At 39.2% G+C, this 25,618-nt stretch overlaps 1 protein-coding gene across 2 annotated transcripts in view; it reads left to right on the top strand.

The window, feature by feature from the left end:
• Window positions 1–25,618, top strand: part of LOC113031220 (rho GTPase-activating protein 26) — an 83,498-nt gene that overhangs the window by 32,872 nt on the left and 25,008 nt on the right. For both annotated transcript variants that reach the window (XM_026183206.2, XM_026183205.2), the window contains exons 3-17: window positions 9,358–9,453; window positions 12,218–12,279; window positions 12,499–12,570; window positions 16,495–16,596; window positions 16,710–16,820; window positions 17,145–17,249; window positions 17,829–17,958; window positions 18,360–18,460; window positions 20,281–20,375; window positions 21,915–21,993; window positions 22,784–22,820; window positions 23,011–23,076; window positions 24,075–24,149; window positions 24,277–24,361; window positions 25,540–25,598. In XM_026183206.2, the coding sequence (XP_026038991.2) occupies window positions 9,358–9,453; window positions 12,218–12,279; window positions 12,499–12,570; window positions 16,495–16,596; window positions 16,710–16,820; window positions 17,145–17,249; window positions 17,829–17,958; window positions 18,360–18,460; window positions 20,281–20,375; window positions 21,915–21,993; window positions 22,784–22,820; window positions 23,011–23,076; window positions 24,075–24,149; window positions 24,277–24,361; window positions 25,540–25,598 (1,275 nt within the window). The remainder of the gene's footprint in view (window positions 1–9,357; window positions 9,454–12,217; window positions 12,280–12,498; window positions 12,571–16,494; window positions 16,597–16,709; window positions 16,821–17,144; window positions 17,250–17,828; window positions 17,959–18,359; window positions 18,461–20,280; window positions 20,376–21,914; window positions 21,994–22,783; window positions 22,821–23,010; window positions 23,077–24,074; window positions 24,150–24,276; window positions 24,362–25,539; window positions 25,599–25,618) is intronic.

Raw genomic sequence — 25,618 nt, 5'->3', positions numbered from 1 at the left:
TCAAGATGCCCGGGTCAGTTTCAGTCTGAGTCAAGTGATTACCAACCAGAGGACTTGAAGTTCTACAACAACAGGATAAAGGTGGTTAAGGGGTGCATGAAAGTCGGTATGAGGTGTTTGTGATGATGTGGTGTATTTGATTTGAACTAAACTGTATATTATGGCCAAAAATCTCCTCTTTGGTCTTGGTCTGTCTTCCAGAAGTCTTGCCGTTTGTCTGTCATTAACTTTAACATGCTACATGCTAATTGAGGCCTCTAGAGTCTGAGATGCAATCTCTTTTTTGTAAACTCTTTGAGCATTGCATGGTCTTACCTTGGAGCCATCCATGAAATTTTGTACAGATGTTCAGATATTCCCCCTTCAGTTTTTGGCAGCTATTGGATGGATACTAGCAATACAGCTTTTTCACGGCAGATACCGTTACAAATTATACGAGGGGCAAATGTGTCTGTTAGAGCAGATTGTTAGACTACTTTTGACTGTAAGCATCTTAGTCATAACCTTAGCTCAGCCCAGCCATTATATGGCATTTTTCAGCCATTTTAGTGTTAATAAGAGGCCATACATTCGTATTACCAATAAACTGGTCCATGTTACACAACTTCAGGAGAAAGAATATCAACCAGACCAAGAACTGGGTGACCCCTAACAAATATTGTAAAGGTTGGTAAGGTAATTCAGTCTTAGCCTGATGAGGTGTAATAAAGTTCTTGATCTCCTGAACCATCATCAGTTTTAAAATGTACTTGTAATCATTTTTGTTTATGACAGCTAATCCACTAACCTTAGCTGTACTTTGTATTTACTTACATTTTGCATGCTGGCATTAACATTTACCTGAAGGATGACATCAAGGACCACCAGTCTGGCTCCAGACTTTTAGTTGTATTGCTGTATACAACATTCTAATAAAGGAAATGTAACCTATATGTGCATGTGTGCTTGCGTCCATGTAGACTGCATAAGTAGGCTATGCGTGTGTCTCCTGCATCTGTGAGGATGTTAGCATAAAGAGTCCAAGCTACAGCCCGGGGGTTGTTTCATGCATCTTGGCAGCAGCTTGTCGTGATGACATACTTGCTGTAAAGACAGCCAGGCTGGACTTTGGAGGGAATGATATAAAATATAACTCTAAACTGTTTTTCTCTCTTTCTCTTCATTTCTCTGCCAATCTCTGACTCTTTTTTTCGATCTCTAAGGTGACGTTATTGTCGTCGCATCCAACTCAAACGTTCTCCCATGCCATAACAAAGCTCTAAGCTCTACATTTTTTGTTCTTACACTCACATAGCGTTTTTTCACACAAAACAAATTACCATCACTTGTGCTGCAATATTTTAATCACTGAAGAGGCTGAATTTGATTCCACCTTAATTTAACCTCTGAACATCAACCGTTTCCGCACAGTCCTCAGGGAATGCATGGCAAGATATTATATGGTATGGACTTAATATTAGCAGACAGCGGTGAGCATTTTTTCCTGTGGCCCCCCGCTGTGATGGTGGGTTGTATTACAAGCAGATGACGGATATGAAATGTGGATGCGTAACAGGATCTACACTCATGGCCAGATTTGACCTTAATCACCCATATATGCTTCAAAATGATAGTGATGAGCTGTGTTGTGCGACAATGAACGCCCTACCCAGTTAGCTTCCAATAAAGCTGGCTGAGCTGAGTGGACAGACACAACGTGACCTATGAACCTTGCTCCCCCCCCCAACCTGCACTCACCATGGTAACGCCTGAAAAACAGCCATCTCCACTTCCTTGCCTTTTTATGCTCTCACACTTTCCCTGCTTCTGTGGCCTGTTGTTGCTGTGAAACTAGTGCTTCCTCTCCACTACGCATCAGTTTGACCTTGTGTGCTGCGTCCAACAGGAAAGCCTGCCCATATACAGACGTTCCTGCTCAGCTTGATGATGTTTACTCATTGCAGGCGTCTTTTCCTTTTCATTTTTGGTTCTTGTGACATGTCTGCTTTACTAATGAGCTTTAAGGCACTGATAATGCATTTGTTGCTTTAGATCTGATTAAAGTGTCACTCAACATGACTATCACTAATAAAAGAACAAAGGCAAATTAGGAAAAATAGAGTCCCCTATACAATAGTATGCATCCTTCAGTACATGCAGTAAGACATGGCAGTATAGAGGTATAATAATTATAAGATTAATACAGTTTTGTTTTTTGACTGTTGGCATAGTTTTGTTTCTAATTGATAGATGTATTTTAAGGTGTAATTCAATAAGGAGTCAATGGGTAACAATTATATTAACTTACAAGCTAAGCAACACTGGAGAGGACTTTACATTGACTTCTATTCATTTCCTAGATGTGCTTTAGCACTAACCCTAATGACTACTTGCCAAATGACAACTGACCTAAATGTAGCCAAAACCCAATGTTAAATCTTGTCTTCAGTATAATGATTCATGTATGAGAAACTCTCTATTTGTTCACTAAAGGGGAAGCAAGGCCCAAGAGTGTGCCTTTTCAAACACATTTTTGTTTTGTTTTTTAATCTGTGATTTAGCTAAAAAATATGCACTTATATGTATTTGAAAGCAGTTTTGGCATTTACTATCTAGTAGCCAGCTTAGCTTATTCTCTGGATATGAAAATGGAAGGGCACAAGTGTATGATAATGTTGGTTTCTACTGTCATTTTAATGGTATTCCCCTACAGAAGCTCAGAGATATACAGATATGCAGAGGAAGATTTAAATCTCTGAAAACTTGAGACTTTGCCGAGTGTTTTTATCACCAAGTCTTTGCTTCCAGTTTTGTTGACTTCTCTTCCTATATCAGATAGGATGTAGGGATACTGTCTCAGTGGCGACACCTATCTTTCAGGGGAATACTGCAACTGCTTCCTGCAGTTTAATGGTGAGCAATACGAATATAAGTGACTGCATCATGATGTTGTGGTTGTGCCCGGTACTCAATGTGAAATAAATTGCCAAAGTCTCATTGATGCAAGTCTAAAGACTGGTTAGTGGTCAGAAACAAACATTCTCCATTTCTGGGTTAGTTAGTGAATGTTTGTAGACAAATTGGGATCTTCCAAAATTGAAAACTATAGGTGACTGCAGAAAACTGCTAGTGACAAAAGCAATCACAAGGAGGTTTTTGGTGCAGAACCTTCTTTGCACCAATTACAAAGCCAACTAGTTGAGGCATGGACACTTTTCACCTAGTTAGAGGGGGAAAAGCAGGGCGTTGCTAACTAGTCCCTAAGACTGTGTTACTACGGCCTTTACTGTGTCAGTGTTTAAACAGAGAAAATTTGCATTAAATGGTTAGAGAATTTAATTTGACCTCCGTATCAGGCTGTGAACAGTTAATTTTCAAGTTCCTGACAAATTCCCGTCAAACAGTTGGCAGTCGGCCATTATGAAAAATGCTTTATTCATATGCACTTTTTAAAAATAGGGTTTTGAAGTTACATGTATAAATAAATTAACATAAAATAATGATGGTCCTTATTTCGTACAATATTAACCTTGATGCAACATATACACTGCCAGTAACATCATAAAAATATGTGTCCCAATGTAAACTCCCATACAGTGCCTCGTACACTACGTAGTGATTTTTACATTCCTTCCACTATAATTGAGTCCATCAGTTCCTCTCCTTGCTTGGCTGCTGGGTCATGTAAAGAATTAGATGAGGAGACTGAAATCTGTCTTTGTCTCCCAGATGAATTGTGTGTGTGTGTGTGTGTGTGTGTGTGTGTGTGTGTGTGTGTGTGTGTGTGTGTCCTACTTGATGAATAAAGTTTCTATTCACATGCTCATGGAACAAAGCTTCTGTAGAGTTCAAGCTACTGTTGGATATCCTGTTGACATCACACAGGCCCATTCTTTTGACCGTGTATGTGTGTGTTTGTGACACACATAGCGGCCGTTGTAGAGCTGCTGCATGGTTGTGGTTAATTACAGATTCCTTTTGTGTAGCTTACAGTGCTCTGTGTGTGTGTTTCTCTGTGTTTTTTGAGTAAGATGCAACATTTCAGCAGTATCCAAGTCACTGTCATACAAATACCTTTGTTAAAATGCAGCACTGAGAGGATTTTTCTACTTTTGCAGTGAGATTTTCCACTGTGACTCAGAGTACTGTCTTTAAAAGTGATTTTATCCAATTTTGACAAAATATTTATCACGATATATATTTGAAAATTTTCTATAACGATATAACTGACGATATAATTGACGCAAGACAAAATACTTTACAACTCCACAACTTTATTAGTGCAAAAAACCCCCCATCAATGTATTTTTACTTAAACAAGCAGCTGTTTCTTATGTGCATTTAAGCTATATAAAAATTGAACAGTGCAAATGCAAATTCCTTGCTGACAGTTTAACCAAAAGGCATTTCCAGTGGAAATTGAAAAAGAGGTTATACGCACATAATACATAGTACGTAATACACAGTACGTAATACTCAGCGAGGCTCCTGACTACGGTAGCCATAATGCTCCGACAATCCATCGAGTGGTGCGGCTTCGTAGCTCAGCAAAGTCGTACTAAAACATTTTTTGACAGATTTTTGAGCGCTGTGTACCACATAAAATTGGTTCGGTAAGAACTGTAATAACGACGGCCCGCTTGCATGCTCTACCAAAAAAATGTGCTGTGGTGTGTCTGACGGACGAAAGCCAAACCAGTTCCACACCACTGAAGTTGCACCATTTTTACAAACCAATTCTGGTTCATCTGTTTCGTTCAATGCTCCGCCTTCGCCCTTCTCATTCTCCGTTGCCGCCATGCTTTTTTCGCCATGTACGTATGAAAACAAAGGCACTGGCGCATGCGCGTTTTATCCATATTCTATCGCGATATTTCATTTTCTTACCATTACCTAGCATTATACCGGTATTACCGTGAATGGTATGATATGGTCCAGCCGTACTTGCATATGTTCAAAAAGCCGCCTTCCCACATTTTCTTTTTACATTTGTTCATGAGTGCTCTGATTAGTGCCTGAAAGAAAAAGCTAAGTGTGTCTTAGCTTACCCCTAATTATAGAGTGGCAGTCATTCAGGAGGGGTTCAGAGTACTCCTCCAAACAAAGTTAGTTGAAGTGCTTCTGATGAGATTGCGTCTTAGGCGAGGAAGTTCAGGCATGTCCCAGCTGAGAGGAGCCCTTGGGCTACTAAATATCTGGGTTGCTTTGGCAGCACCATAATATTCCTGCAGAAGAGCTCGATTGATGGATGGGTGGAGTTTGGAGGCCATGTCTTCATCATCATGTTCATCAAACTGTTCTTGTGGAGTTCTCTTGCAGCAGGGCGTTTGTCCTATCGGTGCATGTTTGTGTGTTTCCGTTTGTGTTTCTCTTTTTCGTTGGTGTCTTAAGCTCAGAATTAAAGGAGCGAAGCATGGCAGGAATTTTGTCCTGTGAGTGTGAGAGAAAAGACGGAGAGGCAAGTGTCAACAGGGTCATCTATTTTTAGTTGTCCTTGTCTTTTGCTGTCCTTCCTGCCTGGGCACAGACATACAGGCGCGCACATACAAATACACACATACTGACGACAGGGCATCAACACATCCAACTGTGTGTTTTTATTTTAGCTTCTAATCTGATTCAGCATATTTAAAATGGTTTACATATTTTCTCGTAGAATTTTAAGATTTTTATCACATTGACAGCTGACCTATGCACTAATAACGACAATGGGACAGTGCTGTAGTGGCAAACATGCAGTTCAGTTCTGTTTGGTGGTTAAAAGTAGCAACAAGCAGCCCAAAATTTTGAAGCACACAGTCTGCTATCGTGTTAATAGTTTTTGTATAACTTTAGTAATGTAAACCATCTACTTTTCCCTTTCCTTTTTAGTACCTAGCCAGAAATTGGACTCATGTGTACAAATGACTGACCAGTGTTATAGCTCAGCCTGTCAGCCAGTTACAACCTTTCTTTTAACCTGGAGCTTGAACATGTGTCTTACCGCATTAAATTGGATGCCATAAATGGCAAGCATCACTTCTTGCTACATCTGTAAGTAGACTTTCCCTTTTCCTAAAGCTTTCTGGACAATGTACTTGTTGTGGTGTGATTCATTTTTTTTTGTTTTATAGTGATTCCTTTGTGTTGGCAGGATTTTACAGAATCTCATCAGCCAACAATGTGGTTTTGATTTGAAAACATGGTTCATATAAGCCGAGAGACCCGCATGGGGCTGACACGTGTATGTGCGCGTGCATAAATGTGTGAATATATATGTGGATTTATGTGTGTCCTGTTGTGTCATTGCTGCCAAAAATGCTGACTATCCACTGGTCCACTCCTGATGCGTATCTGTATTTATGAGCCAGAGTAAAAAGTTACCTTATCACGCTGTTTGCCAAAGTGTAGAGTGAGACTCTCCAAGGGAAAGTAGGTTAAACAGAATTTCGCACTTTGATTTTTATTTTTCCGTCACATTTTTAAGTGATTCAAGGGGGAAACAAACCTTAAACTTTCATGCAAAAGTGCTATGATGGTGTGTCTGAAAAATAATGCAATTATATCAAATTATTTTTGTCCTGTCTTAATGATGATACTTTGCTACAAATAACAAAAACCGTGTCCGTTTCAATTTTCTCTTAGAAAACCTGAAAGATCTTATCTAGGAGATAAGATTTCTCGAAGGAATTCTTCTTAAGGCTAGTAATATTACTTTTTTAAAATTTTTATTTCAATAGGACAATAACGGCTGGGAGAAAGACCGGGGAAGACATACAGTGAATGGCCTTGGGGCCAGATTTGAACTCAGGCCTCTGCAATAGCCTTGCAGCATATGAGTTGTCTACTTTATCTAGTGTGCTACACACTGGTGTTTATAATGTATTTGTCAACGTGCTTGGGGTTTCCATGACATGAAAATGAGATTTCTAGGAGGAATAAAACTTCATGTTGTGTTCAAACCTTTAGTTCTTTTTATGTTCTGTTTATGGGCTTCCAGTTCTTCCCTGGATGGAAAGTGCTGATTTTTCTGCTGACATACTTATCAAGTGATATACTTTTTTCATGGGGTCAGGAAGGTTTGGATAGTTTTTTTTTTTTTCCCTTTAAGAAAATTAAAAATCACCATTTAAGAACTGCCTTTTGTATTTATTCAGTTTATCTTGCTCCAGGTTGTCTAATGTTAGAATTTGTTCAATGCTCTGAAACATGTAAGTGTTTAAATATGCAAAATCAGAAAGGGGCACTGAGTGTGTGTGTGTTTAGTTTGTGGTTAGTTGTGATTTGTGTGCAGGAGAGCACACAGAGTGGCTGAAGCCGGAGAGGAGAAATCATCGATGGGCACGTTTCACTCACGGGGTGCTGAGAAGAACTGTCAGTGGGAATAAAGGAGGGGGAAAAAAGAAACTGTCAAAAAGGAGACCTAAGGGAGGTGGAGGCCAAAAATAAGAGAGAGGAGACGTAAGAATGAGAGAGTGTAGAGAGAGATATGGTTTTATACAGCTCAGTAGATGTGATGTCACTATTGCCAGGGCTGGATGTGATTCCCGCTGAGGCCACCCGTGCTGAAAATAAATCACCCATGCTACTACACAAAACAAATAAGTAAGTTTACTGAAATGTGTGATAGAAAGCAGGCGCCTCGGTTACCTAAGATCTGGCTCATAGATACCTGAGATCACTCAGTGCAGCCTCATTTGCCAATATGTAATGGCAGTGATTATAAAGCCTGAAAACAGCATGTTTAATCATTGAAACCTAAAAACACCCTGAAACGTTTGAGTGCTGAGACCTGCTGGCTTTCAAAACGACTGAAGAAAAGGTTATATTACTTTATGTATGCTACTTATATTAGTTAGTTATTTATGCTGTAAATTCACTGGCAATATGACATTATAGACGACATTTGGTTTTCATTGCAATTTTCTATTGGAAAAACATATTTGCTTCACTATATACATGTTTACCTTTAAACATTGTTATATATTTAATTTTATTAAAATATGTCACATGATTTCTGTTATGTAATTGCAGCAAAATATTGAGAATTGGGGAAATACTGTGAAAGTACAGTGGGTTGTTTTGTTTTTTGGACACTGACTGGCACCGTAAAACCGCAGTTTATCCTTCAAGTTTGGAGTGTGGTCTCATTTTGGTCATACTTTAGTTATTTTGATGACACAGGGCCACTGTGACTCACTGCTCACGGACATCCTAAATGTTTTTTTGAGTCAGTCCGGAGAGAGAAAGTGGTCTGTGTGCGTTTCTCTCTGCCAGCGTGCACGTTTTTCTGGCAGCACATTTAAGCGGAGCTGCTGGGCCTGCGTTTCATTTCTGTGACTGGCAAACTGCACTGATCTACACGGAGGAGCAGTGGTATTTACTTGAACATGGCCAATTACTCTCTGTCTTTCTTCTGTCTGCGCTTGCTGTCCTTTCCCTGACTCCCATGCGCATTTTCATGAAACTCTTGATCTCTCCTCTTGTGTTTTTTTTTTTATTTTCCTTCCTTGCCTGGATTTAATTATACTTTCTATCTTTATTTTACAAAATGCCACAAATACATATTTGCTTGTGTAGCTTTTGTATAAATTTTGTCCTCCTCCCTATCGTCGTGGGTTTCCCTGCTGAAGCTGACCGCGTCATGCATAAGTTTCTTTTCTTTTTTTGAATGTTAAAGTAAAAGAACACTTTATTCAGTATAAAATGATAATTATTTTAATCCATTCCTTCGGGGTCGGTGTCAGAATGGCGAGCAAGCCATTGTTGCAGGGTGCTGTTCCACAGCATGCGATTTACAAGAAAGTTATGTGAAGTCTGTTTCTTTTTTGTGTCTTCCTCTTCATCCTTCCACTATTTCATCGTGATCCTTTGAATGTTGCTGACCTAAGCCAGTCAAGCAACAGGAAATGTTGTAGTGGAGGTGACCCTGCGTTGAGTTTAAATGCAAGGGAAGCCAAGCTCGCCGTGAGTGTCTGTCTCCTAGGAGCTCTTAGCGCCTCATGTATTATTTGAAAGGCATCCAGCTGTCTAAGGCTTTTCAGTTCCTCGCCTGGCTAATGTGACTTAAGTCGAACGGAACTTCTTTTTTTTTTTGCACTTTTCAGCACGAACACACACAAATATATGAGCTGTCAACCTCCATCACTGATGCCACAGGGGACCCACTCGTGTTGTCCGCCTTTCCACTCACTTTCAGTACCTGCATTAAAAGTATAATCAGGACAAAACAGCTATTCTCGTCCATAATCTTATCACATTATTTAGAACTAGGTTTTCTAGAGTTCAGATTAAGATTTTTCGGTACAGCTTGTTATTACATTATTACAAACTCACTTAAAGTGAGGTGGACCACCATAAAATACGACCTTAACGTTCTTATTTTTTCTGTTCTCTCAGGTCTGTCGACAGCGAAGAGGAAGTTTGCTGACTCTCTCAATGACTTTAAATTCCAGTGCATTGGAGATGCTGAGACGGATGATGAGATGTGCATAGGTGAGTGTGCGGATGTGAAATCCAATACATTCGGTGCACCAGAAGAGGAAAGCCTCTAAATAGACATCAAATGATGTTGTATCATGTCTCGTCACTAAAATAGAATAGCCAAATCAGCGTTGACTTCAAGGTCAGCTTGATTTTCATTTTAGTGCTGCTGGACAGGAAACTGATGAGTCTCAGATTAGGTATCTGCCCTGAATGTGCTATTTTTGTTAAAATATCAAAGCTTATTCTGTACTTAATAAAACTACTGGCACATTTTGAAAACGGGTGTAATTTTGATCCATCTGACTTGTGGCTTAAAATAGTTCAAAAATTGAAATGATTATCAGCAGCTGATGGACAGTCTAATAGTAACACTGTAAAACAAGGAAAAAACTGGACATTGGCTCAGATTTTGCAGCCCTTTCGGTATAATTTCATTATTTTTGATAGCTACAGTTAGTCTTCATAAATGTTGTAGTTATTTCATGAAATAAAATGTCATTACACAAAAGTTTGTGATATTGGTGTGTAAAATATGAGTTCCCAGAACTCATCCGGCTGTTTCTGCTCAAACAGCCTGCTGTGTGAGAGTCTGTGCAGTCACCACACCCTCTCTGTGTCAGTCTGCAGCTCTTTGCTGCCCTGATTCTGACCTACAACCCTGCTGTTGTTTCACTATCGCTGGCTATCTTTCCTGAACAGCTTGGTGCTCAGCTGGATTGCAGCACTGTTGCTGTTAGGCTATTCATGGCGAGACTCATGTCAAAACCCATCTTCATCTCTCTGATGCTATAATAAGTCCTCTTAGAACAATGTGGAAAAAAACAATAGGTACTGATTTACGTCAATGTGTCAACATGAAAGAGTTTAGATTAATCGTCAAGTTTTGATTGCATAATAAGAGCCGTATTACAATTTTATACTATTTTTAAGACATCAGGATTTATTTGTAGAAAGAACTTTGTCTGCATTGTCTCAATAAGTCGGACACATTTGTTTGCGAGTATTATACGCCACCAGGGCTTTCATCTGTCATGGATTTTGGTTATAATTGTTATGGACTGAATTTGTAGCCCAGGGTGGATGGTGTTAGATTCTGTGGTCTCTCTCTGGATGTCATCTCTCCTTTCTGCAGATGATGTGGTTATGTTGGCTTCACTGAATGATGACCTCCAGCTTGTGGTTGGGAGGTTTGCAGCCAAATCTGAAGCAGCAGGGATGGGAATTAGCACCTCAAAGTCTTGAGTTGCTGCTCTAAGTGTGGGAGTTAAAGAATTTTAGGGTCTTGTTCACAAGTGAGGGGAGAAGGAAGGGGGAGATGGACACACATATTGTCAGCAGTAATCTGGATGTCGTACCTTCCTGTTGTGGAGAGAGAGATGAGCATGAAAGCAAAGCCGTCCGTTTACCAGTTGATCTACATTCCTCACCTTTGGCTGTGAGTTGTGGGTGTCAGATCACAGGTGGCAGAAATGAGCTTCCTCGGTAGGATGTCTGAGCACTCCTAGATAGAGTGAGGAGCCCAGCCATTTGGGAGGAATTTAGAGTAGAGCTGCTACTCCTCCACATCAAAAGGTGCCAGTTGAGGTGGTTTGGGCATCTGATTGGGATGCTTCCAAGGTGCTGTGTTTTGGGCTTGTCCCTGTAGCTGGAGACCTCAGAGCTGACCCAGGACACATTGGAGAGATTACATTTCCCGGCTGGCTTGGGAGTGCTTTGATGTCCCCTTGGAACAGTTAAAGTAGGTGACAGGGGAGGGAGGGCTGTGGTCTGGTCATCTGTACTTGGACTAATAATGGATGAAAGAAGCCATGTGTAGGGTGAAGTGTCAGCTGACAGTACAGATTGCACCCTGATTAATTTCTGTATTCTGGTGATGCTAGAGTTGGTGCTAAAACACAAAATGGAAAAGGCCCTCTGTATGGTTTGTCCATTCTGGGCTTCTATAGAAGCACCTGGACGTGTACCTGCAGGCTCTGTAGATAAAGAGCTTATTCTGAGGCAATGAAAAATTGTCTCCTACACTAAAAATTCAATTCTACGCTAATTAAAACACAACTACAATTATATCACATTTCTGCCATTAGATTCCACTCAAACCTGGACGTTTAAGGCCTGCATCTACTTTTTAATAGCCAAATACAAAACCTATAATTTACAGAAACATGAAGTTTGATGTTAATGAGGATAAAATGGATAACTGTGGAATGGATTATCACAGTGCGCATACAATTTCTGCATGCCTGTGCATAAGGAACACATGTTCGGAACACATGTTCTGCAGGCACACTCTTCAATTACTTGAGGTGCGCTCAGTGTGCCTGAAGAACAAGTCTGTGTGTTCGTGTGTGTGAAGTGTTGGACAGGGTCAGAGGCAATTGAAGTGGAAACTCTGACCTGAACAATGTAGCTGTGGCTCGTTTGCCAGTGAATGGGGTAACCTTGCACCGATCCATGCTGACTGTGAAAGCACCATAGAAACAAACCCTTTAAGTTGCGGTTTCATTTCCAGTTAATTACTCTGCTATGTCATGAGTTTAGAAACATTTCGAAACCTCTAAATAAGTGGCACCGAAGCAGAAACAAAGCACCTTTAACCTCTTTACTCCCCGATAGCTGTATTCTGTTCGATGCTTTTCCCTTGCATCTTTTTTTTGTCTCGCTCTTTATCAGCATTAAAAATAGCAGTGCTTTGCCTTTCTGCCTCATTTTTATTTTCAATGATCTCTTTTGTCTCTTTCTCGTTCACCCCATCTACCAACATGACTGTCCCTAGCCAAGTCACTTCAGGAGTTTGCAGCAGTTTTACAGAACCTGGAGGATGAACGGACACGAATGGTGAGTGACCTATCTAGCTATATTGTCTATATTATAGGTTATTCTTAATGAGAGTGAACGTTTGGTCTTTTATAACCACGGAAACATTAGTCCTCTCCAGAAAATGACTGGCGGCTGTGATAGAAACTGCTGGTACAAATGATACAAATATTAAAATACCTGGTGTATACTGGCGTGTCTGTAACATGGATTTTTATGGTGTGTATATCTGCCTTGTAGATCGAGAATGCCAGTGATGTGTTAATTTTGCCGCTGGAGCGGTTCAGGAAAGAGCAAATCAGTGCAGCCAAGGTAAGAAGGGTGACAGTACATGGGCCACAGAAATGACTTTTAACTGTACATGAGCTGTGGGTTTGTATTGATACATGTATGCTAGCATGAAGAATAAATCAATAATGGCCTTTAGTGCTCCTGGAGCTATTAAAGGATCTGTGTCAGACAGCACCTACTCAAAACATACAGATCAGAAAAACATTCAGATTTTTCTCTCTTTTTTTTGTTCTCGTTTTTATTGTTTTTTGTGCCTTTTGCTAGTTGCCAGGGACACATGCATACAGTTTCACATTAACTCGTGAATGCAATGCCTTCGATTTTGAAACTTTGCTTTACCACAACTAATACACGCCCATTGTCTGGCCTGTTTAGCTGTTGGTAAACCGCAATATGTAATCACGTTTAGAAAATTTAAATGATTAGAGGAGGTGGATTTTGTTTATACATTGAAAAGAGGTCATTTAAGCCCATTGATAGGTGGTAGCCTGGCAGCATGATAATATCATAGTATATCATGCATAATTAAGTATATGCGGATATGAATAAGACATTATTGTTGTAAAATTAAAGCAATAGCACATTTTCATATAAGGTGCTGTACGTGCATAAAGTCTAAAAACGGGTCATTTGAGCAGTGTGATGGTGTCACAATATATCATTCAAAATTCAGCTTTTCTCACAAAATAAACACAATACAAATCCTTTACAGGTGAGTAAATACTAAAAACGTGATATTTTAGCCCATTGCTAGGCAGTTGCTTGGTAAGATCATGGCATTATAGCTGATCTAGGGTAAGAACCTTCAGCGGCCCAAGACTTTGGACTACATGTGTGTCTGATGCTCTAGGAATAATTTGCAGAAACTGTTAGAGTAGATGTATGTACAAGATTTTTAATCCAGAGAAACACTCCAGTTTACTCACCTGGTTAGCATTACTGCATAATATCTGACTTTAATACAATAATATACTATAATTATACTATATTTACCAGAGAGTGTCTCGATGCATTTTTAAAAAAATTGGCTATATAGTTTGTAGAGTTGTAGAGAGATGGTTCAGAATACAGGACAGCCTTTAAGAATTTCCAAATACACCAATGATAGAATAGAAGAAATATAAAGTACAATGCTTAAAGATTTTATTTTGATGATAAAATTTCGTGTTTGGAACTCAAACACATGAGTTTAGTTACAGTTGTTGTTACCGCTGCACAGTGACATGGAACTAATAGGTGCTTTTCATGTATGCTTGGAATAAAAGGCAGCACACTTCACACGAGGCTCAGGGTCTCCCTCTCCTTACGTGATGGGTGTATGTTAAGGTCTGAACCATTACTAAATGACCTGGATAAGAGATTAGAGGAAGACATAAATGCTGCCATAAATCACTGATTCCCTCTTACATGCAGGCTGGGCTCCCTCTAGCAGGTCTGTGTGTGATTTATTTATCTATTTTTTTAAAAGTGTGCTTAAATCTCTTCATTTGCTTCTTATTCTATAGAAGTAAAACATAAGTATACAAAGTTTTTTGATGTTATGATTGTGTTAATTTTTATTTTTTCACACTCCAGAAAAATAGAAATCCTTTAAAAAGATAAAGGATGAACACTGAACTGTACATTTTTAAATAACGCCGGCCCCTGTGCGGTAAATATACCACGCCCCAGCGTCTTTAATCTCCTTATATAGGGTCATGGTGTGCTTGCTCCATGCTGTCATTAGCCATAGGGCGGCAGGGGGTTCCCCTGATGCATTCAGTGTTTTATCAGTACATGATCTATTAAAACATGCCCATGTTGCAGGTCACTGTCTGATTTTGACATTATGGTCAGATTAAAGTGTGAAGCATAATCACTTCAGTTAAGTCACCGCGAGTGATGCACTAATCCTAGTTTAGCCCCAAAAGAACCGATAATATCTTGGCCTGGCACAGTTTCACCTTGTCCCAAAGCTACAGAGCTGGCAGCCGTCTTGCACGGGACCAGTTTGACCAAAATAGCAGCAAATGGCTAACAGATAAAAGATAAATATGTTTAAAATATGTGTGTGTGGGGGGGGTTACACATCACAGTTTATTTAAGGAAAACTCAAGGTTCAGATTCTAATCTTATTCACAGAGGAATTCACACCAATCAGATTACTGCAGCCAGTAGGAAACATTAGACAAGAAGTCTTTACATAGAGCTTAAGTGTAAGACTAAATTAAAAAAAAAAATGCTGTTTGCAATTCAAGGTCTTTTTGTATAAAAACACTTCACTCATGCAACAATGACGGATTTCTGTTAAAACGCACTGAGAACATCATCATTTCCAGAAATCCTTTTAGTTGTTGAGAATACGTTGTCAGGAATCACTTTGCTCTTGTGTTTGTTGTCAGTTATCCACTTTAAAGTCATTCCAAGTTGCTGTGAGTGACAGCAAGTGCTGCTTTTGTTAAAAAGGTGTGTTTTAATAATGCACGTCTTGTAAACAAAGGATTGTTGGTGCATTTGTTGGCTTTAGATTTGACTGGGACTTCTATGTAACTGTTGCAAAAGAACCTGATTTGATCTGTGATGAGTCAGTCTGGTGGGGTATGGTCTTGCATCAAAACATTTTCAATTACCTTATATTTCTGGGAAAAATTAAATAAATAAAAAAGGAAGACATTTTATCATACTGTGAAGACACTGCCACCTGCTGGCTGAGGGTGGAAGTAACCTAAAGTAAATGAAGTTTAACACCTTTAACTTTTTAACCCAAGCGTTAGGGAAAATAGAAACAAGTCATTTTAATGTTATAAAACCTTTCCTGATGATTTGTCTCACGCAAATGAATTCCTTTCACAAAGGAAGCCTGTCTTTTTTTTTTTTTAGTTTCAAATTTTTCAAAAGGCTGTAATGAAATCTCTAATAATGAACACATGGGAGAGGGCTGCCACGACACTCGTTTCAGACATGATTTCCGCAGAGAATATGACAAATCAGAGAGGCAGACTTTAAACAGAGGCCTTGTTGTTTAGAGGGGCGTTCATCATTTCTGATGCTTTCCGCAGCTGCTGTCTGTTCCTCCTCTGGCCAAGAGCACTTAGCTTCTTGTTGCTGAAACCAGCTCAGCAGTGAGCAGAGATCATCTTACAGTACACATCGTATTATTTTAGTGCCAGTTCCAGCGTTGTTAAAGAAATGGTTAAAAGGAATAATAAAGGCAAAATGAAATCAGCAAATGCACATGCGGCTCACTGATGTTCAGAAATTTCTCTTTGACTTTTGAAATAAGTCCAAGTTATTTTTTGTTTAATGACCAAACAATTGAATATATATTGTTTTGTCTTGTGTATATATATCATTTAGAACAGAAGTGTCAAGTATTCACATTCAGTAAGCACTTCTCTCATACCCCAGTTTGTTGCTTCAAAAGTAAATAAGATTAACAGGCTGGTTTCTCTTTATGCGTCTTACTGTACTGCTATCTCTATCTTCCTGTTGAAGTGACACGTTTTTAAGTTTAATGATCCTAATCTGACTGGTAATTCCAACATTGCCTGTGTAACAGTTTCTTTCTGTTGCTTTCATTCCATAAACACACACCCTGAGCTCTCTGTCCCAGGCTCATCATCTATCAAAACATGTCTGTCTCTCATGTCGCTGATCTCATTTCTGATGAAACAGTCTGTTGTTTAATAACCAGCTGTGCTCCCTGGAGGAAAATATTCATTGCTTTACTCCCTAAAAAAAGGGAATTTGTTATTAGAAAGCTAAAAGAAATCTGCATTATATGAAGTTTTGCTGTGCTCCCTGTTCTCAAATCCTGACTGCAGATAACTGCTAAAATATACTACAGTACATGTGTTGGTTTATTAAAACTGGAGGAAAAACTCCCCGGTACAAGTGTTGAGACAGTTTCGTTAAACTCAGTCAAAAGATTTGTATTTTATTTTTAATTTTTCCCCCCTGTGACAGGACGCCAAGAAAAAATATGACAAAGAGACGGAGAAGTATTGTGCAGTACTGGAAAAGCACCTTAGCCTCTCAGCAAAGAAGAAAGAGGCACATCTACTTGAGGTAAGATGCCGTGTCTGAGTTTAGACCTTGCTGGTTTCTCTGAGCGAGCAGGTTTTACGTGTAACCCTTGATTATCGGTGTGTCAGTTTCCTTAATTTCCTTCTCTGTTGTAGGCAGACAACCAGGTAGATAACGTGAGGCAGCATTTCTACGAGGTTTCTTTGGAATACGTCTTCAAGGTGCAGGAAGTCCAAGAGAGGAAGATGTTTGACTTTGTGGAGCCTGTAAGATGCTACTAAAAAAGTTCTTCTTCTTCTTTAAAGATGTTGCACACAAACTTTCTTTTTGTAGCAGTGATTTGTGTTATAGTCACACTTTAAGATAACCAAGCACATTAGCTACTCAGTGCTAACTTTTGTTGAGGTATTCCCTGTTTTCCCTTACTTCTTCTAAATTGTCAACCTCTTGCTCAGTCTTCCTGTTATGTTTTCTTTCCTCCACTCAGACACGTGCATTCATTTTTTCTGATGTACATTTTCCCCTATCCCCGTGTTGTTCATCTTTTTTAAATCTTTACCTTCATTCTGTTTTTTTTCTTCTTCCTGTAGCTGTTGGCATTTCTTCAAGGCCTTTTCACCTACTATCACCATGGCTACGAGTTGGCAAAGGACTTTAATCACTTCAAGACCGACCTCACCATCAGCATACAGAATGTAAGATCAAGTACACACACCACACACACATACAGTAGTGTATCAATGGGGCATTATATCATTTTTTGAAGACTTTCTCTAGTCTTAACCATATTTACTACTTGTCTAACCATAATCTTAACCATGACCCAAATTGACCTTAAAATCACCTGATGAGTACTTCCTGTTATTTCTCCTATAAGGAAAACATGTCTCCACAGTGCAAACAGCAGATACAGTAACTAACCTGTTTGTTGCCACTTGGTTTTCCAAAGAAAATTGTTTCTATGTTAATGACCCCACAGCTAATTTAATTTATTACAACAGAAAGCACTTTTTTGATGAGTTAATGGCTTTATGTAGTATATAAAAGTATTTATTTAGCATTATATGGTCCAGTTAGAATAAACCTGATGAATAATGCAGGACCGCCCTTACTTGTGATGTGTGTTTTTAACCCAAAGATTCTCAACTTGCAGCTTTAAAATAGGCCTTCAAAACTTGTTCATTCTGCAACATATAAGGCTTGTTATGTACTTTCCCATCTACAAGTTGAATTTCTGAGGAAAAATCTGCACCCCTGTGTGCTTTTGTTGGCAGACGAGGAACCGTTTTGAGAGCACGCGGTCGGAGGTTGAGAGTTTGATGAGGAAGATGAAGGAGAATCCACATGAACACAAGAGTGTCAGCCAGCACACGATGGAGGGCTACCTGTATGTGCAGGAAAAGCGTAAGTAAGCCACATACAACAGTGAACGAGTGTGTGTGTGTGTGTGTGTGTGTGTGTGTGTGTGTGACGAGGTATAGTGTGTGGATGTTAGTGGCATCTTGTTTGGCTCACACGGTGTCAGAGCAGCAGAACAAACAAGCCATAATGAACCAATGGTTGACAAACTCAAGTCTGATCTGTTGGAGACGTGACAGCAGCTCTGTCCACGTGCGGTAGCCATGGTAACACTAAAGCACTAAAAGAGGTCTGACCAGGACTCGTCCTTTTCTTTTTCTTTTTTTTTTGGTTCTTGTTGTTTTGACCCTGTCTCCAATTCACCCATTTTCTTTTTTTCTCTTCTCCTTTCTTGTGTTTTTGTTTTTTTACCACTCTTCATCTCTATGTTTTCTATCTATCTTTAGGCTCATTTGTATCTACTTGGGTGAAGTACTACTGTACATACTACCGTGAGTCCAAGAAAGTCACCATGGTCCTGTTTGACCCTAAGTCTGGAGGTAAAACGGTGAGTAGCCTGTGCTGTTAAAATATACAGATAAAATCACAAGTTCACTAACAAAATCCAGGTTTGGACTTGTATGGGAGAAAAAAAAAGTACACATTCAGGTTCACTTCACAAGCGCCCTCATATACAGGCGCTCATGCAGGCATTCATGCAAATGTGCTTCGTCCCAGTGTGGATAAGCACAACTTGGTGTGTGTTTTTATTTAGTTATTTTTTTATTATTCCCCATGCCCGTACCACTGTTTTCAGCAATCAGCTCAAAAAGCTGTGCGTTTTCATTCGGTCGCACAGTCACAGAGCGAGATACTGGTTTTACGAGCAAGTGCTAACGACTTCTTCCACGTCACCCTTAATAGGTGAGAGTGCAGTGTGGGTGAATAATGTTCTGAGTAAGCAGCAGTAAGCAGAAAATGTTGTCTCCAGCTGTTTTCTCAGAGACCTATCTCTGATCGCCCTCCACCTACAAACCGATTAAGCCAGAGCTGATATGAGCCCGAAGTGCAGCTCAGTTCTGAGAAAGTTGCCACAGTTTCATTTTGAGTAACTGAAGGAAACTTGGAAACATTAAAAGTCACAGAAAACCCTTTGGCTTTAACACAAAGCTCTGAAATCCAAAATAGCAAATAAATAGTAGGTGGACTGCACTGAAAGAAAAAAAAAAGCACTCACTAATGACATCAAACCTGGCCCATCTGCGCTTTGCTTTAGAGTATGGCAATAAAACCTGTACTTTGAATTGGTATGACACCAGAGTGTGTAGCCATCTGTAGATTGTGAGTTATCACACTCATCTACCCATCCATTTTCTTCCCCGTCTGTGGCCATTTTAGAATCATCAATAAAACTAAGTACTAGTTACTACTACTACTACTAAGTTAGGCTGTGGGAAGAAGCAGGAGCATCTGGAGAGAACCAGCATAGGCACACAAAGAATCCATGAAGGCCCCAGCAGGCTTGCAGATTCAAAACCAGTATACCAGTATACCTAACCCTAACAATTGTTACTACCTTTGAAAAGAAGTGATGTCACCATAGCATAAATTGTATAATATTGTTGCTACAGGTAGCAACATTGTCTGTCTGTGTTTTCTTTACTTATAAGAAAACCAAGCTTTTGAAAAGCTAACAAGCTGAGTGTCTCATGGATAATGTGTGAAATGGAAATAATATTGCTGTAATCCTTTATATTGGTTATAAAACTGCCAGATGGCACTCCCCGCACATCAGTTTATAGTGTCTATTTCTTCATATTGTTCTTTTTAAAGCACATATGATTCATTGCCCAGTTCAAACAGCAAGTCTTACTTCTAAAATGGAAGTCAAGGCAAATTTAAAATGCTAAATCTTCAGTTTTACTCCAACGTAAGATATATTTCAACCAGTGATTCATTTCTAATAATAATAACTATATGCTACATACTGGGGTTTTTTTTTTTTGTTTGTTTGTTTGTTTTTCTGCCCTTGCCTCTGTATAATACGCCTTATCGGACAAGCCTTGGAGCACAGAATAAACTGCTATTTAGGTCTTCTGTTTGCGACGGGCAGCCAATTAGAAAAAAGTCGGCTTAAAGAGAGGAGGAAGGGAGCTAAATGTGCTCCTTTCAGACAGGATATATTGACGACCTGCACCAAGACTCCATATGGGAAAAGTACAGAATATTTTAATCAGTGAATCTTGCAGAGCTAGTCTTAGTATGGAGCTGAAAATTACCGTCCTGGCTATTAAATTCCACTCAAACAGTATGGTTGCATTATGATGTCTTAAATGCTCTTCATGTGTTATTGATGTACTACATTGCTTCTTGCTTTTGCTGTGTCAGGGAGAGGAAGAGAGCTTTATTCTCAAGTCGTGCACCAGAAGGAAGACGGACTCGATAGAAAAGCGGTTCTGTTTCGATGTGGAGGCTGTGGACAGGTTAGTGAATATTCACCCAGCTTTCATTTCACCGGGTTTTACTTTATGTGTCATCGATATGAAAGATTTGGTTAAATGTGGTTCAGTCCCAGCTCATAATCTCAGGATTAGCATGGGCTTTTTTTCCTTTTTTTTCTCCCTTTTTTTTTTAAAGCAGGATGTAATTACAGCGAACCAACACATGAGGGCACTGCACAGTTGGTGTGAGCTTGAAGATTGAGGCTCTTTTTCCTGTCTGACTCAGCCCTCTGTGGCATTTCCCTTCTTATACCGCCTCCACTGTTCCTGTCCACTCACACACAACTTCAGCTATCCTCTATCACACCCTGCCTATCTGTTAACCATCCATCTTTAGGCTTAACTCAGGTCCTTTAGGAACACAAAGCAGTCTCACTCTTAAGCGGGACAGATTGCTGTGGTACAGTAACTCATGCTCCGTGAAGCAGGTTTATTTTAGAGAGCCAGCTCTAAAACATAAATCTTCAAATTGATCAAAACAGTCTGATCACTGCATGCACAGACTCGTTCCTGCAGGATCCTGATGGGGGGGAAATGTAGCAAATTATCAAGAGCAATAGAGACGGCATAAATCATTTGTTTGGCATTATAGACAAGTTTTCTTTTTTTTAACAGAGCTTTTAACACAAGGAGGGGGCGTTTATAACACAAAGGGAAGAGTGGCTACACTGACAGAGTTACAGACTGCGTCAGTGCTTATTCATTCTTCTTCCGTCACAGTGACTCGGAATAAGAGGAGGGAACGGTGATCATCTCTGTGATGAGTTTCCCATGCAAACACAGAATTTAAAGCAGCACAAAATAAAAACAAAGGCCAGTAAAATTGCACACAAAACGAAAAGTATGAAGAAGACGGTAATAGGAGCAATACATTACATATTCTCTATGCAAAATACAAAATCATGGAATTAACAGAGCCGGCTTTGTTATCAAGGATTTTTACGATTTTCAGGCTTTATAACCTCCGAAGAGCTGGTCTCAGTTTAAATCATGAGTACGTGCGCATCACACGTTGCCTGTGTGGATGATTTTTCGCTGCTTAGCCTAATGAATTCTTGTTAGATGCTGAATTTTCATGCTGTATTCGTCATCTTTTTGTTATCCTTTTAAGGGGAAAAATCTGATCGGAGCTGCTGATCATGTGATTTACTGGAACACAGTAGTATAGTCATAGCTCTGGCACCCATAAATGAATATGTTTTGCTATAAAAAGAACAAGATTGGCATTTATCTAAGAATGGGCACATCTATTAAGTAGTTTTTAGTTAGAACATATAACTACTTAGTTGAAAACCTTCATAAGAATTTCTTTAGTTGATAAACTTTTTATTTAAATACAATGATTTTATTACAGTTGTGGTTCGATTTATAGGTGCCCCTTGTTGCACCAGTTATCGACATGTTTGTCTTTGTGTGTATTTGTTGAGTATTATTATTTGATGATCTAACACCTAATGTTTGCAACTCACCTGTATGTTTGATAAGCTTATGTGCCTTTCCTGTTATTGCTTGTGTGCGAAGGCCGGGAGTGATCACCATGCAGGCTCTGTCGGAAGAAGACCGTAGATTGTGGATGGAGGCCATGGATGGGAGAGAACCGGTAGGTTGCCATGGTTACCAGTTTGTTCTCATGTGACACAGACAAACAGGAGAGTGAGGCCGAGACAGAAAAGGGGATGGGATGAGAGCTAAACAAACCACGAGGTGTAATTGGAAAACTGTTGGCTCAAATTCTGCGTCTTTTCCTCAGCACATGCTGTCCACGTCTGGTCACATTTAGAGAGACACAACATAAGTCTGAGAGGGATAATTTGGTCTTTATGCTCCACAACAATCAACACATCAGCTTTCTGCCAACCAACTTCCTCAGCACTTGGTTTATACCTCCTCGGTGTACAGCATTTTTGCTCTTTGGCTGGAAGTCTATTTTAACGCTCTTATTCAGATGTGTTCTTGTTCCAACACCTCTCTCATGTCTGCATTCAAGTGTGCAAAGGTAATCCACATTCAGGAGCTCACCACAAGTTGGAACACGCGGTTGCAGAGTTCAGGGGAACGGTCATAAAATTAAAAAATGCTGGCGATCTTGTTCTCTGGCTCCTACTTCTCGTCATTACAAGCTTGCCACAGATCATGACTGTGAAATACCAGCAGCAGACAAAAGGATGGATCTGAGCATTAGAGTCATAGCTACTGTATTTTCTATATAATGTGACTTTTGATAGAAATAATAAGTGGATATTCCCTAAAGAACCCTGACTATATGCTTGCATAACTAGATTTATCTATATTTATATTTATATTATAGCATGTGAAACATTGGTAATGTACTTACGTTTGCTTCCCTAATTAAGCATAACTGTGAAGTGTTCTGTTCTTTATTTCTGCAGGTGTACAACCTCAATAAAGATAACCAGAGTGAAGGCAGTAAGTGTCTTTAATTTATTTGGATTGAGTTGATTATCGTTGCCATCTTCAATTAATATATAAGACCTAATAATACTTGTGCCTAAAAAAGTGCCAACAAACTTTTAGGTTGGAACACTGTGTTTTTAGTGATGTTAAAACAAATCGGTAGTTGGCTCAGATTCATTCTTGTCGCTTCCCGCTCCATCAGTGGCCCAGCTGGATGTCATTGGGTTCAACGTGATGAAAAAATTCATCTATGCGGTGGAAACGCGAGGTACAGTGTCAACCCACGTTATTTCCTTTGTTTTTTTTTTAAATGCTCTGTAAATCTTTTTGCTTCTTTGCTGTGATACACTGTATTTTTTTATCCAATAAACTTTATCGTCTGCTGTATCCAAATCATTGACAATAGTTTCAATAAATATCAGAAGATAATACTGTTTGTGGACTGTTTGTTTACAGTCTTCTCGTGAATATTTTTACTGCATTCAGTGTTGCAGTCACCGTAAAGCTCTCAATGCTGCCATGCGTTTTTAAGGGTTTATCTCAGTAGAACTGAAGTTTTTCTCAGTTCATTTGATACTAAATAGAATTTTTAGGAATATTATTTCTCTCTTTTTTTTTTTAAATATTTGCACCAAACTCATTGCAAATAATCTAAAAAAATAAATGAATATTTTTTATAATGCAGAACATTGGTTTGCATGAATTGAAATTCTGTTCAGGAGTTATGAGTGCGATTTAAACCTTCCTGATGTGTCTGGACATCGCTCCCTACAGATCTACAATATCAATACCTCTTTTTATCTGTTGCACTAAGAGCACCCATTTCTGGTCACTCTGTACCTTTTCATTGCTTTGTCAGGTGGTTTTGTATTTAGCTTATATATGAAGGTAACCTTGGATTTCTTAGCTGGGACAGGTTTGCAATGGGACAGATAAAGATTAAACACATTAAATTTATATGAGTTTCATGCTGATGCCAAAAAAGTGCATCAAAGCACAACAATGTGGTGCCTTTTTTTCTGTTCATGCCTTATTTGGCACGATTTTAAGTTGGTGAGAGGAAGACACATCGTAGTACATTAATAACACTTTAACACATACAGAAGAGCATCTAAAGCATTTATCAAAGTAGAGGAACTAAAGTTTCGCTGGTAAAAATCCCCTTGCTGAAATCTCCACGTGCTTGCTTGAGGGAGAATTTTGTAGTATCATAAAGTCCTGATCTTATCATATCAGTTACAGATGATCTCTTGTCTCCTCCTTCAGGTATCGATGAACAGGGCTTATACAGAATCGCTGGCGTCAACTCCAAAATACAAAAACTACTGAGCTTGGCTATGGGTAAACACTGAAGCACATGAATAAAAAGCACATGTTTAAATTGTATCAAAACAGTAACTAGAATATCTTTTTAAAAAATTGATCTCTTTTGTTTCTTTCTTTTTCTCTTCATATTTTTGTCCATCAGATCCAAAGACGTGTGCTGACGTAGAGCTGGAAAGCCCAGAGTGGGAGATTAAAACAATAACTAGTGCTATCAAGCACTATCTCAGGTTTGTGCGAAAACTCTTACATAAATGCAAACTCACAGTGATTTCATTTGTTCTTCTACTAAGAATTATTGGCAAAAAATAATTCTTCCAGTGTTCACCGAGCATGAGTGCATTTTAACCTCCGTGACCGTGATGAATGAATTAAATGTGCTTTTTGTGTCTTGGAATTATTCCTCTTATTCTAAATTATAGCACTTTTCTGCACTTATCACATAATAACTTGTTAAAAAGACCTCTGGCCTGAATATATTTTGCTTGATTTTGCTGTCATTTCTATCATTTGTGGTCTGTTTTTCTTTATTTTATATATGTTATTTACTCAGAGTTAATGCTGTGTCAAAACTGCCCGATATTCTGGTCATTATATTGCACGTTATAGTTAAATTACTTCCTCTGGTGCGGTGCAACAATAAGAGAAGGATTGTGATTGTGGGAAGCCAGAGATGAGCAGCTGAAATGGAAAGAAAATGTAAGGAAGGAATGAGAGTAGCAGAGGTGTTCATGCTGTGCTCAATCTGCTGTAGCTAAATGAATCTATGCTGTTCACAACACAAATCCACAGGCATACAAAGATTCGTATTCATTCGGTTGCCCGCAAGCACTTCGCCGGTACATAAACAGACAGATTTATAGAAACACCTGCTGTCAATTCTCTCGTACATACACCCATTTACACCATCAAGACCTCAAGTCAGGCCTCATTGAAGACCAGCAGGTGCCATTATTCACATCAGGCAGTAGGAGAAAGCTCATGTCAAGCTGGTGTGTAGAGAGAAAATATCAGAAGGTGAAGAAAATAGAAAAAGATAAATTGAAGAAAAAATGTCCCAACTAAACACCTAGGAATTATTTTGGTCTAAGCTACTAGATAGCAGTCTCCACTATCATAAAAAGAAGGAGTATCTTTTGTAAGAATAGTCTTTCCTTCCTCAAGTAGAGTTCCAGACTTCTAGAATGACTGCCAAGGCAGATTAGAGCTGTTCTGGCTGCACATGGTGGTCCAATACCATACTAAGACACTTCATCCTGGTGTTTCCTTTAATTTCTCTCCAAACTGTAGTGAGATGAGTGCTCGTACAGAAATCTTCAGATTTATTGGTTTTTCCAGAGAAGCCAATCCTAAGCTCTTGTTCCATTTTCCTTGCTGATAATCTTCTCCTGACATCTTATGTTTCCAGAATGCTACCTGCACCTCTCATGACATACCAGTACCAGAGGAGCTTTATAAAAGCTGCCAGTGAGTAGTTTCCTTTTGCC

Source organism: Astatotilapia calliptera, chromosome 10 (assembly GCF_964374335.1).
Source record: "Astatotilapia calliptera chromosome 10, fAstCal68.1, whole genome shotgun sequence".
Lineage (NCBI taxonomy): Eukaryota > Metazoa > Chordata > Actinopteri > Cichliformes > Cichlidae > Astatotilapia > Astatotilapia calliptera.
Note: the sequence above shows the minus strand (reverse complement) of the source record. Positions and strands in the feature narration are given on the sequence as shown.